General features: G+C 39.2%; 1 protein-coding gene across 5 annotated transcripts in view; it reads right to left on the bottom strand.

The window, feature by feature from the left end:
* The window catches only part of abr (ABR activator of RhoGEF and GTPase), a 136,497-nt gene that overhangs the window by 69,208 nt on the left and 52,584 nt on the right, over positions 1–14,705 (bottom strand). For 4 of the 5 annotated variants that reach the window (XM_008428046.3, XM_008428048.3, XM_008428050.3 and 1 more), the window contains exons 2-4: positions 10,447–10,613; positions 1,848–1,946; positions 52–237 (exon numbers count right to left, since the gene is read on the bottom strand). In XM_008428046.3, coding sequence (XP_008426268.1) covers positions 52–237; positions 1,848–1,946; positions 10,447–10,613 — 452 coding nt within the window. Of the gene's footprint in view, positions 1–51; positions 238–1,847; positions 1,947–4,658; positions 4,882–10,446; positions 10,614–14,705 lie in introns of those variants that run through there. The other variant, XM_008428051.3, reaches the window with a different exon arrangement.

Here is a 14,705-nt window from a genome sequence, read left to right as displayed (position 1 = left end):
AAAAAAAAAAGACCCAGGCAGTTTAACTTCTTGAGGCGACATCAGACTCACCAGCTTCTGGAACAGATGCCCCACGGTGACCTTCTCGTCCCAGCGCTGTATGCTGGGCAGCAGGGCGTCGTAAAACTCCTTGTGGATCTCAAAGATGTCCTGGACTTTGTAGAAGATGGTCTCTATCTGCTGCATGGTCAGGACGGGCTGCGAGCTTGTGGCTGCGGCTTTCAGGGGGCGCATGGGCTGCGGAGGGAGAAAGAAATCTGGTTGAATTAACGGAGGGTTAGATCACGTCGAATTTGAGAGCAGATTGGTTCTGGTGGGTGGGATTGAGGGTCCAGATAAGAGTGAAAAACTTGAAAGCTTTCTCTTGGCTTTTAATGATGAGTCAGAGTATTTCCGATTTCAGAGGTTGGATGAAGGCGCATCATAGCTCATGTTTTTACACAGCGGCCATGATGGCCGCAGGCACACAGTTTGATCCAGTAGAAGTATGAGAATGAAAGGACTGCATAAAGAGTCTGGTATTCATTCACTAGACCGGTCGAGTCCATCAAAAATAATTTGAAATGTCCAAACAGTGCACAGCTAGAAGTCTCCATAGAAGACGTGAAAAAGTGTCATTCAACATAAAAGCTTGAACGAGCAGCTTGATGGTCACTGGTTTCCTAAAGAAAATGTTTTACAGGAGCGATATTTGTGTTTGTGCAGCTATGATTGCCATGCAGACACGGCTATACAGTTAAAAAGTAATAATAAGAGGCTCTTATCGCCAATTATTATCGCAATCGTACCTCAAAATATCGCAGTAAAGCGAACTCCATATGGCCATCCCCACTTCTATATATAAAACATACTAGCGACATTTATAATCGGATCGTTTCTGCAGTAGTAACAGAGAAAATGAAAAGGAAGGAAGCAGTGGATCAATCAGGACAGTATTGTTTGAGAATAAGCATGTGGAAAATTTTAAACTGAACCATTTAACGCCAGAAAAAAACTGAACTGAAAGTAAACAGATCAATTAAATTCAGTTTATTTACATGCACGCCATATGAAGGCAATTTAGATGATAAACAGGTGTCCATAGAATCAAATTAATCCATTTCATTCAAACTCAGACTAAGCATTTAGTTCATTTCCAATTCAACTATAAATACTTTGAAATCATGTTTCTTATTGAATAATACAGTTGGACTGAGTTGATTATATAACACAGGTCTGCCTACAGAAGCCCAGGCGATAGCGTCAAGTCGCTAACTTTACAACGATCCCTCATCGTGGGTAAGCCTGCGGTGACGGTGGTTTAGACTCAAAGCAGCTGTAAACGGCGACACAAGCAGGAACAAACTCTGCGCTGGTCTGCTACGGACGTTTTCAACATAAAAGTCGGCGATTAAAAGCAAAGTAAGACTAAAAGTCATGATGCAAATGTGTTCTGGAGACACTTGGCCACTTTGGGTTGTGTTGTGTAACGTCTGGCTGTGTTGAGACAGACAGGTGAGACGGCAGCTGCTAAAAAGTAAAGACCAATTTGACTTTACTGGACTCTGTTTTGATGAACTCACTACAAAACCTGCTTTTATTCATTTTCCATCTTTACTCTGATTATTAACTCCAGTTTTACTAAACAGTGGTGATCTTGAACCCGACGTGTGAAACCCCATGTTGGTCATAGGGCAGCGTGTGGCTACAAAAAGGCAGGAAATGACATATTGCGCTGCTTCAGCATGGGGAAACGTGTGTTTCAGGAAACTGCAGTGGCAGCGGTTCGGCTCTCGATACGATTGAGTATTTTCTGACCCACTAAAACAGGTCCGCATGCAGCAGCTGTGTGAGAATGTGCGTCTCACCAGCACCAGGGCCTCCAGTTGGTTGATGTAGATCTCTTCACTGGCCAAGAAACCAGACAGCACCAGTTTCTTCATCTCCAGCCCTTTCTCAACATCTCCCTGCAAAACAATACAAAACGCTGTAATGAAATGGACACAAAGTACACGCCGGCACTGCACGGGAGGTCCGCGACTTTAATTCATTTCCTGCACGGTGCCAGAGCAGTTAATGACAACGGGCAAACGCCAGAATAAAAAACACATACATGTTTGAAACGAAAACCATACAACTTGTGCAGTGAGAAGATTTCCTAATCTGAAAACGTCAAAGGTGACTTAGCTGAATCATGTGGCTTTCAGGCTATACATAGAGGCCAGTGTCAAAGAAGTCACAGCTTTGTAAGGTGCAAATATGTCAAGAAAGGTTGCGATGAAAGTCTAATACCAAGCAGCTCATCTAGTTTGTATGAAGCTTCCAGGTAAAAGAAACTATTATTTTTAGATTATATTTTATCTGTTTCAAACTGTTCATTTAAATCTGAATGAATGTTTTGGCGTCTTTTTTGTGCGCATAGCATTCAGCGTCATCTTAGCGGCAGCACTCCAAATTTCAGAAGAGCAAAGGCGAGAGTTTCTGTGCATTTTTCCTCAACTCTCACGCTAATTTGGTCCGTTTTTCCTCCCCGTTTCCCAGGCAACTTTCCTTCCTTTTTATGATATTTCCACAGAACCTAACCCGGGTCAGGACATTTTCTTTCTTTTTGTTAACCGTTCCTTAGCCAGCGAGTGTGAGGTCACATGCAGTTTTACTTTTAGGCAGAAAAGTAAAACTGACAGTGCTTTAGCACTAGAAAGAAACTTTGCTCTAGTTTCTAGTGCAAATATCTTTGCACACTTGACCAAACTAACTTACAGGTAACTTTTCAGCAAGATATAGGAGCTTGTTTCAAGTTAATAAATGTTAATATACTGCTTCCACTGGCAGATTATTTCACATATAACATGGGAAAAATGTCTTGTTATCCATAAAATCATCTGACAGCAGAACTAATACTTTTTCATCAACCTAAAGGAATCATTGACTTTAAACAAGCTCCTGTGTCTTATTTCACGTGTGCTTACATATAGAAACTAGACCAAAAATACTTGGTAAGATTTAGTGTTTTTGCATTTGCATATTTAAATGACCCTGAATCCTGATCAATGTACCATGTAGGAGAGCTTCGCGTCATAATACCACGATATCAGATAAAAAAAAAACATTACGAGTCAATTCTGTGGATGGAAAGAAATAAAAATCTTCTGCTGTGTCGTTATGAAAAAAAACAACCAAGTCTTCTTTGCTTACACATATGCACCTTCACAGATCTGCAAAAAGCAACTAGTGAGGACAAAGGATGATTAATTATTAACACAGTCAGATCCTTGCGATGATATCAGCACACCAGCCCTCGTCTGAGAGAGGGGGAAGAAGGCCCGACTTTGGCTCTACGTGTTAAATCCGTCTCTACTACCCTCTGACATCGATGTTATCTCTGAAGACCAAAGGTGTGGTTTGTGATGACGTCCTGAACAATTATCACATGAAGTATGGTGATTCACAAGTCTTTTTTAAAGACACAGCTAACTGTTTAGCAATGGTGGTACTAGCAGATCTTTCTGTAGATTTAACCAGGTTTCCTTAACGGGACATGACAGACCCAAACAACAGAGTAAGGTTGTAATGTATGGAGGCGGAGGGGCAGGAGGAGAGAGACAGAGACTGCGGCGGCAGCGTGTCGGTTGGTCTGTGTTACCCAGAAAGCAACTGGGCACAATATCGCAACACCATGAGACTGGGGCAGCCTACTATATAAAGTACTCGGGGACCACTTCTTTATAAATGTGGATGTGAAAAATAGGGTACGGAACAATTTGGCAACCCAAACTGAAGCGTCTATTCTATGCGCCTTATATATGAAAAAAGTTTTAAAATATGCCATTCATTGAAGGTGCGCCTAATAATCCGGTGCGCCTTATAGTGTGGAAAATACGGTACTTGAAAATGGTCTCAAAGTAACAATAGTATAATTTATCGCCATAATTAGCAGGACAATTTATTGTGACAAAATGATAGTATGTTTAAGCCTTATGAATACTTTTGAAACTCTGCAGGATGGATTTTAGACCTGACAGCTGGCTAAACTTGCTAAAGTGCAGGAGAAGTGCTCACTTTACCATTTCAGCGTTAAATACGTCGTAGAAAGTTGGAAGGGGGGCAAGAGGAAAAAAAAGACAGGAAGAAGAATATTTTCCCTCCGCTGTACAAAGAGCTACTGTGTAGCAAGGCCAAGATGAGAAATCCAGAAAGCAAGGAAGCATGTATTATTTTCCCTCCCCAACACAGAAGGATTCTCCGTGCATACTTTCCTTTAGCACCTCCTGTACTCACTGGTTGAGATAACAGTGCTGATATTGTGGCAGTGTGAGACAGTTCAACTGCAGAGCGGAGTTCACACACACACACGCACACGCACACACACACACACACACACACACACACACACACACACAAGTTAGCTTGGGTAGCAAAAATCAAAAGTGTTCACAGAGCAGCAGAATGAAGAGACATGTGCTCCAGAAGAGCTGCTTTGTTACACACACGCACACATGCACACAAACGACTGCAGCACAGATGTCTCACAAGCACAAAAACAAACACATTGACGCCACATCATAAGAGGACTCCAATTATGGCTTTCAGTTAGTCTACAAGTGGATCAGCTTTCAAAGTGTTTGCAACGCCGGCGGGTTTTTCCTGTGTCCGGCTGTCCAGCGCCCGCCTCACCTCACCTTGAACTGTTTATGTACCGGAGTGATGAGGTCCAGCTCGCCATCTCCATACTCAAACACCTCGTCTTCCTCCTCTAGCACCTTGTCCAAGTAGCCCAGCACTTCCTCCTCTTCCTCCTCCATGGTTCCTTCTTCTCCTGTCCGCTCTTTTGCCACCTCCTCTCCTCTCTCTGCTTCTGGATCAGGGCCCGCCTGGACACATCAGGATTTTCCCTTCGGAGCAACTCGTCTGGACGCCGACAGAGTGAGGGAGAGAAAGGGAGAGAGGGCCCCGCCTACGCAACCCCACCCCCCCTTTCCTCTGCTGGGCTTCCTGGTGTTTCTGTGTGTTCGGTGTGTGTTCGGTGTGTATGTGTGTTGCAGTTCCACCTCGGTCGATACGGTCGGCCCCTCCCCTCTCCTCTCCACACGCCCCTCCTCTCACAACTAACGCTATCCAGCCACTTCCTTGATGGCTGCGCAGGCCGGTTCTCTGTAGAGTCAACGGTGGGACACTTGTTCTCTGCTTTTCTTCTTTATTTCAGCCTTCTGCTGTCATCAGTCAAAAGCCACTTCCTCTTCATAAAACACAGGTTCTGCCTTTCTCGCATGGGTACGCGCTGCAGTTTTTCCTCCTTTGGTCATCGTCTCATTAGTGGACTGCTCAGAGGTTCTGGTTGCAGATCAAGTAGTTCCTGAGAGTCCCCCGTGTTGGGCTTTAAAGATACCATCCAGTGATGTATTTTGGTCTCATTGACAAGTGGTCACTCACAATAAAAACACAGCTAGGTGGTGAATAAATGAAACGTCCACAACAGAATTTCACAAAATATCTTTTCAATCCCACTGAAAAGAAGAAGAAAAGAAAAAATATCTCCTTTGCGTTATGTGGGTTGATGACATCACAAGAGGCACAAGAATGGAGGCACAGGTAAAAACTGGGGCAAATTAGAAACTTTTACAGATTTTAACCCTTTTATGCATAGTGGTCACTAGAATGGACAGCTGTCTAAAAGTCATTTTCTTGTGCTTCTTGTGGATTTGTATGTTATAAATGACATAAATGCGCTGGTGTCCACTGAATAGGACACCAACGAATCATAAAATACAGTATCAACCACTGGCCTTTAGCTGCAAATGCAAGAAATCATTTTGGTTAAATCCAATATGGCCGACAGACAAAAAGCATGCCAACCGACCCGGTCCCTCATTCTACTGTAGACGACTCTTGCAGGTAAAAAAAATATATATATTGTGATGTCAGATAACCCCTAGAACAATACTACTGATGTATTTTTCAAATAACTTTGTATTTGGAGAAAATTACAAAAATTAAATAAATAAATAGAAAAAAAGTTTTACACATTTTTTTTCCTACCTTTTTTATGCCTTATGACAATAAAAATAAAATTGGGGAAAAAAATCCCGACACAAAGGATCATAATTCATGCATGAAAGGGTTAAACATGTCAATGCCTTTAAGTTCACTCTTATGTTTATGCCAAAGTCGCACTCTAATGATCCCCAAACACTGATTTCAATGGTGAAGCTGAAGCAAACATCGACATCGTCTTCAGAAGGTTATTTTGTACTAATATTTATCCCAAATGGAATCTTTCCACCTGATTGATTTTTGTGCTAAACAGGATTTCTGTAAGTTAGGCATCAAATGTTTAAGGCTAATAAAGCTTAAACTGAAGATTCAGGATGTGAATGCATTATGCAAAAATACCTTAAAGATTACTTATTTTAATAGCTTGGAGCTCCTTCGGTGACGAACTGCTGCATCCTATGCGCACAAATGAGCGATATCACAGCTCCTTCCTCCCAGCAGACGTTATAAAATTTAACAATCACTGCTCCTCACAAACTCAGTCAGTGTTTTCACAGATGAAAACAATCCTTTTTGTGGCAGCTGTTCAGAAGCCGTTTAATGGAGGAGTTTAAGTAACATGCCAAAAATAAACAGCAAAAAAAAACTAAACAAACACAGAAAAATACTCAAAAGCAACTTATAATGTGATGTCATCAAAAGCTCGTTTTCGAATTAAGCAGTTTTTACACTTAATTAAGTGCTTTTTACAGGATTAAATTTTTTTTAAAAAGAAACCTAGCCACAACATTTTGTTCTATAGATGAACTTTATCTTAAATCATCTTTAACGATTTTACAGAAAAGTATGTGCAGTAGCTTGAAAACAACAACGATGTACAAGATATATATTACCAATTAGAGTTTAGTTTAGGTGTGTTTGTATTTTTTTAATGATTGAGGACTGCAACGATGTTGGCATGCTGTTAAATTTAAGTTGCTACAATGCAAAAACTATCACCCACGATAACCATTGTCTTGTTTCACTGCTCAAAGGTCATCGTGTTGAAGGTTTTACTTATTTCTTGTGTATCGTCACTGTTTATGCAAAGTAAAAATGGCAAAAATTCAAGATGATATCATAAATGTCAGTCTCACTTTATAAACCAAGAACTAGTAAGTGTGACTGTTAGCTCATCTTATGTTTGTGGCCCATATTTCAAAGTCAGCACAATTTCCAGTCATTAAGTTGAGGGGTGAGGATCGTTAAAGGCAAGGAAAGCAGACAGAAAACGACACCAGACTAAGACAAAGGAGAACCGATGATAAACAGTGAAGACAAACCAACCACAAACTTTAGAAAACTCACTGTTCTGTCAGGAGAATATAAATATATGCACATTTTATTCTTATTTATTCATGTGCATCATACTGCATACATGTGTGTAGCTGGGAGCTGTCAGCTTTTGTGAAAGGCTCTGCAAATTCAGCAGAAATGGAGGCCAACTTAACAAGCATGAGGAGGAAGAAAGTGAAGAAGCCTTCGGGCGCTCACGTTTTCTTCTCTAGCTGCGCTGTTGTGTGAGAGATGCCGACTATTACAGAGCATGTAGATCACACATAAAAATGTAGAGATTATTTTTGGCAACACTTTGACGGGGTGAGCATAAGACGGACATGACAGCGTCATAAACAAGACATAAGTCATGGACATGAAGGAGGCTTTATGAATGTCTGACTGTCATCATGAAGTGTCATTCGGTAAATAATGACACTTTTAATGCAAAGTTGCTCTACAGGTAGCATTAAAAGTCCATTAAAAGTGCCAACTTTGCATTAAAGTATCTTTATTTACAAAATAATACAAAGCTGGCACTACTAATGGACTTTTAATGCAACTTTTAAAGCAACTTCGCATTAAAAGTATCATTATTTACCAAATGACACTTCATGACAACAGTCAGACATTCATAAAGCCTCCTTCATGTCCGCGACAGGATGTTATGTCATGTTTATGACAGTGACATGTCGGTCTTATGCACACCCTGTCAAATAAAGAGTTACCTTAAAAAAAAAACACACAAACTGCACCAAAATTAGACAAAAGTAGAGTCATATTTTTTGTTTTCTTGAAAAATTACAAGAATTAGTTTGATTTTTCTTTCCCCACCAACTCCTAGGACCCTGAAGTAAAAGCTTCTGAAGACCAAAAGATGTTTCGTTCTACTTGTTCTTAAGACAGTTCTGGTTTGGTAGATTCTTGACACCATATATCTGAAGTATTCTTCTTTGAGTTTCATATTTTAATAACTTAAATTTCAACATCTTCTGCTCTTACTGCTGCTTACCACTAGATGGAGACAAGCATCTATGTCAGTGAATAAGCAAACTGACGCACCAGCAAAAGTACACATCTAAATAATAAGCTTCATAATTTATGAATTAGCTCGATTAAAAACCCATCCTGGATGAGGACCAGGGGTATTTATATCGCAGTGATTACACAGTAATGGTGCTTCAAATCCAGAATACAAAAGTAGAATCAAAGACAGAGAGCAAATGCTGAAATGTAGGAAATTGAAAGCACAGATAATAAAAGAGGAAACAATAGAGAAATTAGTAAATACGGGAAGGTAATCTAATTTTTTACCTTGGAAACAAACAAACTTTTTTCCTCCTGTGTTCTGAGGGGAGAAACAGCCCACTCATTCAACATGAATGAGCCCACTCTGCTGAAGAGGGCTAAGCTAGGAAGCTAATCATGCAATAGCAATATTGCTAAAGGTTAAGAAGTGATAAATCCATAATTTAATTACTCCTCTGTTCTTATTTGTGATCAGGATGCTTCCACCATTGTCAGCTTTAGTATCTTTATGCTCCACAACTCAGATGGAAGAACAGCTACACTGTTATTCATGCACTTCGTGAAGAAAGGGCTTGTTAAAAGAAGCCCAAATTAGAAGCAGGCAACACAGCAAACAGGTGAAGATCAGATTAGATCCTTTCAGAAAATCAGTTTTAGGCTGCAAAAAAACATGAGACTTCAACCCCTTTTTTCTCTACTTGTGCACCACTTTGTGTTTGCTACATAAAATCCAAATAAAATATCTTGTAGTTGCAACTTGACAATGTGCAAAAGTCATATGTTATGAATAAGTTTGTACTGTCAATGAACATTCCTGAAGTGACAGATATTGATCTGGACCCCCGGTCTCGGTTAACACAGTCCACACATGTGCTGTAATTTACACTCAGACTGACAAATTGAGTCCATCTGTTTCAGTGGCCCTTCAGCTACCAGTGCTGAACCACAACAATTACTGGATGCCAGATAATACGGTGGGTGGACACACACTGGTAGGTGATTATAGGCGATTATCGGTCCTGGAGTGACATGATCGCCAGGTCAAGTTAACAACACCAGAGGATGAGAAAACTGCACAATGACTCAGAAACATAAGGAAATACGTAATAAAATTATATTGAGTTTATATATACAACAGCATAGATTCAAAACTGCACTGGAATGATTTACTATCTAAAATATCACCTTGTGAAAGGTTTTTTTAAGTGTATTAATCAATTACTAAAATAATCGTTAGTTGCAGCTTAAACAAATAAAACACATGAGTAAATCCACATATTCAGGAAAGAACAAGAAAAAATAATCAAAAAGACACGATACACACTTTTTTTAACTTAAGCACCATGATGAGAACTAAACACAACTTCTCATGCTTGCGTTGAGCTTGTGTATTTACCAGAATTCAGTGATTAATGTCAAAGCCCCTAACAAGCCTCAGTGAATCTGATCTTTTCAGCTGAATGTGTGGAGCTGACACAGAAAGAGGAGCTGCCATCAATCATCTCATATTTCGAACAGATCTGGGAGCAGAGCAGCTAAGAGCCTTTAATCAGATGTTTGAGGGAAAACGAGGATGAAGTGCTGCAGGATGGATAGCAACGTTTATGTACACAGGACAGGAAATACCGTCATCTAATTAACGGTAGGGTTTCTAGTATCATGCACTGCTGCATATTAGTCTAATTTATCTTTTAAAAAATCACTCATGCATTGCAGGCTATGTCTTTATTCGTCCATGTACCAATGTTTTGATTGAAATATATCCAGTGGAAAGCCACATAATCAACCACCAGGGGCAGCAATTTACCCTCCTGTTACTTCCTGCTCCGTCATTTACTTACAGTACGTAATGCCTTGAAAAATTACTCTTTCCCCTTTTATTTTTTACGTTTAGTCCCACAAGATTCAGTGTATTTTACTAATACTTTGTTTGACTGATAAACACAAAGACCCTGTTTCAAGTTTTAAAAAAAAGGATCCCCAAAGCTTGATTCTATCACCACCAAGTGTCCCTTAAGGAACGGTATGTTCACAGTGTATATAACCTCAATAAAAGCCAGGGGGTATGAATAGTTTTCCCAAGTCAAAACTTTTGTCCCTAATTGTTGTGTGTATCCTTGAGCCTCTTCTTACCTCCAGAGGCGAGGGGGAGACCACCTCACCATCGGGCCCCTGAGACACGCAGAGCTGGGGGGACATGGTGGGCGATTCGTCTATGTAGGGCAGCGTCTCAGAGCTATCCTGGGACTTGCCGTCTTCGGCTCCGTCCCCGTCGTAGCCATCTGTGTTATAGTTGAAGTCTGTGTGTGAAGGAGAAAAAAGTACAGGTTTATCGTCACACGTACGCTGATAAAAGTGTGATACATTTGCGGCACATTTTGCCCTGGCAAAATACAATCTTCCATGAAAACATCCAAATAATTAGAGCATAAATAATAAAAGTCACTGTGCACGAGTCTCTGTTTTCCTGATGGAGGATAAGGTTATAGGCTGGACGGCTGGAAGGCTTTCCAGCTGCTCTGATACTGGAAAAGTGCAGGTTAACAGTTCACCACAGAACAAAGGGATCACTTCAAGTTACAGGCATCACTTTCCAGCCAGTTATGCAACTCCGAGCAATGAATTCTAGTGCTGAATAACAATTTGCTGTGAAAGCGCTGAGAGAAAACAACTAGACCCAAAATGAAAATGTTCAATTCAGACAGAGCTCTGAAAATATGAAATAGTTGGAATGTCTAATCAAAGTAATTGAGATTAATCAGTTTTTGAAATAATCAATTTAGTAATCGATTAATCGTCCACCCTCAGAGCAGTGTTTAAGCCAAAACTGTACAAAGCAATCTATAAATCCAAGTTAAAAACTTCTTTGTCTATAAATCTGTTTTACCCAGAATCTTTGCCGAGGTACATAAGATTGGTAGATCACCAAGCTCCCAAAATGAAGGAAGTCTGGGCTGATTTATTTTTCAACAAAAGTAAATAAATTATTTGCAACTTTTAATGTACTTCCAACACTGTATGTAAAAAAGGCTTATGTGGTTTAATGGAAAATATGCAGACTGTGCCAATTTATTTCCCCTAATTAACCGTCACAATAATTTGATTGAATAATCGATTGTTGCAGCCCTAAAATAAAGGCAAAAACTACCAAAAGTCCAGAACCAGGGGTTAACTTCAACTTTGTGGAGTCACAGCCCTGACACAGTCGTGTACTGGATTTTGTGTCAGAAATCAGGTCGAAACTCGTAAACGCTGGCATTCGAGCCCTGAGTAGCGGTGACAGCTCCAGTGGAAGGGAACATCGCTGACTGTGAAATCACTCCTGTCCTGCTGTCAAAAGAGCAGCAGCAAAAACAAGACGACTGGAATAACAACTAGATATTCAAAGAATGAGTGAGGAATAAAAAATATATAAAGAAAGAGGTTGATTTATGTTATCACAGCTGATTTTCCCACAGAAACTAGCACATTCCTTTTCATGCATATTTCTTTTGTTTTCTTTTAGACAAAGAGAGCATTCTTATGAAACTTGCTCTTGTTTTTGTTCACATTTTATTAGGTTATTAAATTGAGTTGGATTTCTTAATAACTGGTGTTACTGTGTGTGTGTGTTTTTTTTTTTTGTTTGTTTTTTTGGTATGTCATATCAAAACAGGTCTCTCTTGTAAATGAGATATTGACTCTCAATGAGACAACCTGTATAAATAAAGGTTAAAAACATGCAAAAATCAAATAGACTGAGTCAGCAGTGTTTAAAAAATTCTAAATTGAATTTCGGTGATGTTTAACAGTGATTGTGTGGGTATTCTAGTCCTGGATAGGGCGAGTGTGTTCGCGTAAAACATATCAGTCGTTTCTAATGAGATGCAGATAAAAACTAATAGGAAAAGCGGGACTCAGACCCCACTGGGACAATTCACATCATCCAGTTAATGTTGCAGCTCGGCTGGACATGCAGTCTGTGACACGTACCTCAAGTCATTAGGCCCACCTGTCACTCAGAGCCTCCATCTGCAAGCTGCATGCTTGTGTGTGTGTGTGTGTGTGTGTGTGTGTGTGTGTGTGTGTGTGTGTGTGTGTGTGTGTGTGTGTGTTGATAATTGAGAATTTGAATCACGACGTGATTTTTATGCAGCTGTCACGCATACGCAGAAATAGCTACATTCTGTGAAGCGTTGCAGGAAGACACGAGTGGAGCGTGAAGTATTAAGGTGAGGAAGATGCCAACACTCTAATCAGAATCCAAATAAAATCTATTTTAAAGCAGGCAGCCATTACTGCTCTTTATTTTCTATTTGGAGAAACATCTGAAGGACACAGAGCCCATTGAGAAATACAGCTCCAACTGCGCCGAGCAGAGACCTGGAATGCATACAGTAGACTAGTTTACTTTATCCATCCCGACCGTCATGCATATTGGCCGTTTGATTTCGTCATTGTTGGTGTTAAGTGTGTGAGAGTCTCTCAGAGGGCAATTTGGCATGTGATTGGTCAGTTTCTCAGCTCATTAGATCTGCTTAGCAGTTTTAATGAAAGCCACACAGAGGCAGAGAGGGAAGAGGAAGTAACTGTAACTGTCTTTTACACAAGGCAGACCCACTGCTGCTAATTCATACAAACAGATCAAGATTTAAATACCTGCTCAACAATGAAGTATGGATTTCCCTGTAAGCATTTCAAGATTTTTTTTTTTCCAAAAGTACTCTGAAATAATAATAATTAAAAAAAAACAATTCTATGAATGATTGTCTTCAAACTTTAGTGTGATCTTTTTGTGTTCCTGTTTGAGTTTTTCCATCTGGTCCTATTCATGACAGCTATGATCGCTAAATATTTCAGATCCTGAATTCTAGAAGTTTATTATTCTCTGCATAAACCAGGTTTTCTATCACAGTCAAATTTCCCTAAAATCCACCCATTTTCTCACACAAACATGTCATTGTTACCATACCGACTACAAACACTATCCTAAATCAGACACATGCAAAGGAAGGGGAAAAATAAAACAAGTGAATGTACTGTTATGAACTCTGATTATCTGAGTTCCCTGATATGATGTCACCAGACACTAAAGCTTTTTTGTGGAGTCTGAAAATTTTGTCTGTGTCCAGCTTTCTAACCATACAACCAGACAGAAATTTAAAAAGGAAGAATGTAACAAAATCGAAGAATTTGGACTGAATGCCTCTTGACTGAATGCCATGCTCAGATTGTAGTGATTGTATGTAATCTCTGATTAGCGGCGTGCCAATACATTTTCACTTCCGATACAATACAGATATTGCACCTCCAACAAATTAGTTATTGAAAAACAAATATCAAATTATTTTTTAAATGAATGTTAAATTAAAAAAGAAACACTGAATGCAGTAGACTTGGCTTATACTGAGAGAAAATCATTTCACTGTTAGTTTGTTATTGCGGTAAAATGTTATGTCCCGTCATTGCCACCACTTTCCATGACATAAACACAGCAGAAACAGCCTTTCATCACCATGTTAGCATTAGTTGTTTTATGATTTCATTTCTCTACTCCTGAGGTTTACAGAATGGAGAACATCACTTCCTCTTAGTTGGCCTGAACATGTTCATATCTCACACAGAACTGCTTTGACCTCTTGTCGCAGAGCTACATTAATGTAGCTCTGCGATAATTAATTCAGATAATTAAAACAGACTATGTCCAAATGGAATCCTTTGTGTTATTGTCAATGAAAAATTTAAAAAAACCCATGAACTTATATTCTTGTATAAGTTGGCAGAGTGTACAGGAAATTATAATTTAATATTTAAACGATTGACATTTAACACAACAATTTCAGAAACAATATCAGTTTATATATCAAGATAATTCTTGGCATGTTTCCATCTGCTAAGGACCTTCTTAATTTGATCTTCTTGATGCAACCTCTTACTGACATGTCATGAAATTTCTATTGATGTGTGATTTGAAATGGCTGGTATTCCACACAATGAGATTAGAATCAACAATATTGATTAGCTCAATGTCATGATAAATATTTTAACTTTTGGTTTATATTTCAAATTCTTACTTTATAAGTTATTAATATTAGTTTGAACAATATTTTATTGTTCAAACTAACAATAACAAGTAGTCCTTGTTTTATTTAATTATGACATCATACAATCCAAATGGGAAAGTGCCCAAAATGGCAGGGAGATAGTATTAATGTTCGATACAACAGATTTTCTTTCCGATCCAATACCGAGTAAAATTTAAGCTGGTATTGGCAATACAGATCCCATACTTTGTGCAAAGACAGTTAATTTGTTTCTGAATTAAATAAAAAAATAAATGTAATCCATATCTTGGCTTCATAAAAAGAACACAATGTACTCTGATGCACTCATTTTAAACTCAGAAGTACATT

Source organism: Poecilia reticulata, chromosome 14, assembly GCF_904066995.2.
Source record: "Poecilia reticulata chromosome 14, P_reticulata-male-v2, whole genome shotgun sequence".
Lineage (NCBI taxonomy): Eukaryota > Metazoa > Chordata > Actinopteri > Cyprinodontiformes > Poeciliidae > Poecilia > Poecilia reticulata.
The sequence above is the reverse complement of the archived record's forward strand: the minus strand, read 5'-3'. Positions and strand labels throughout refer to the sequence as shown.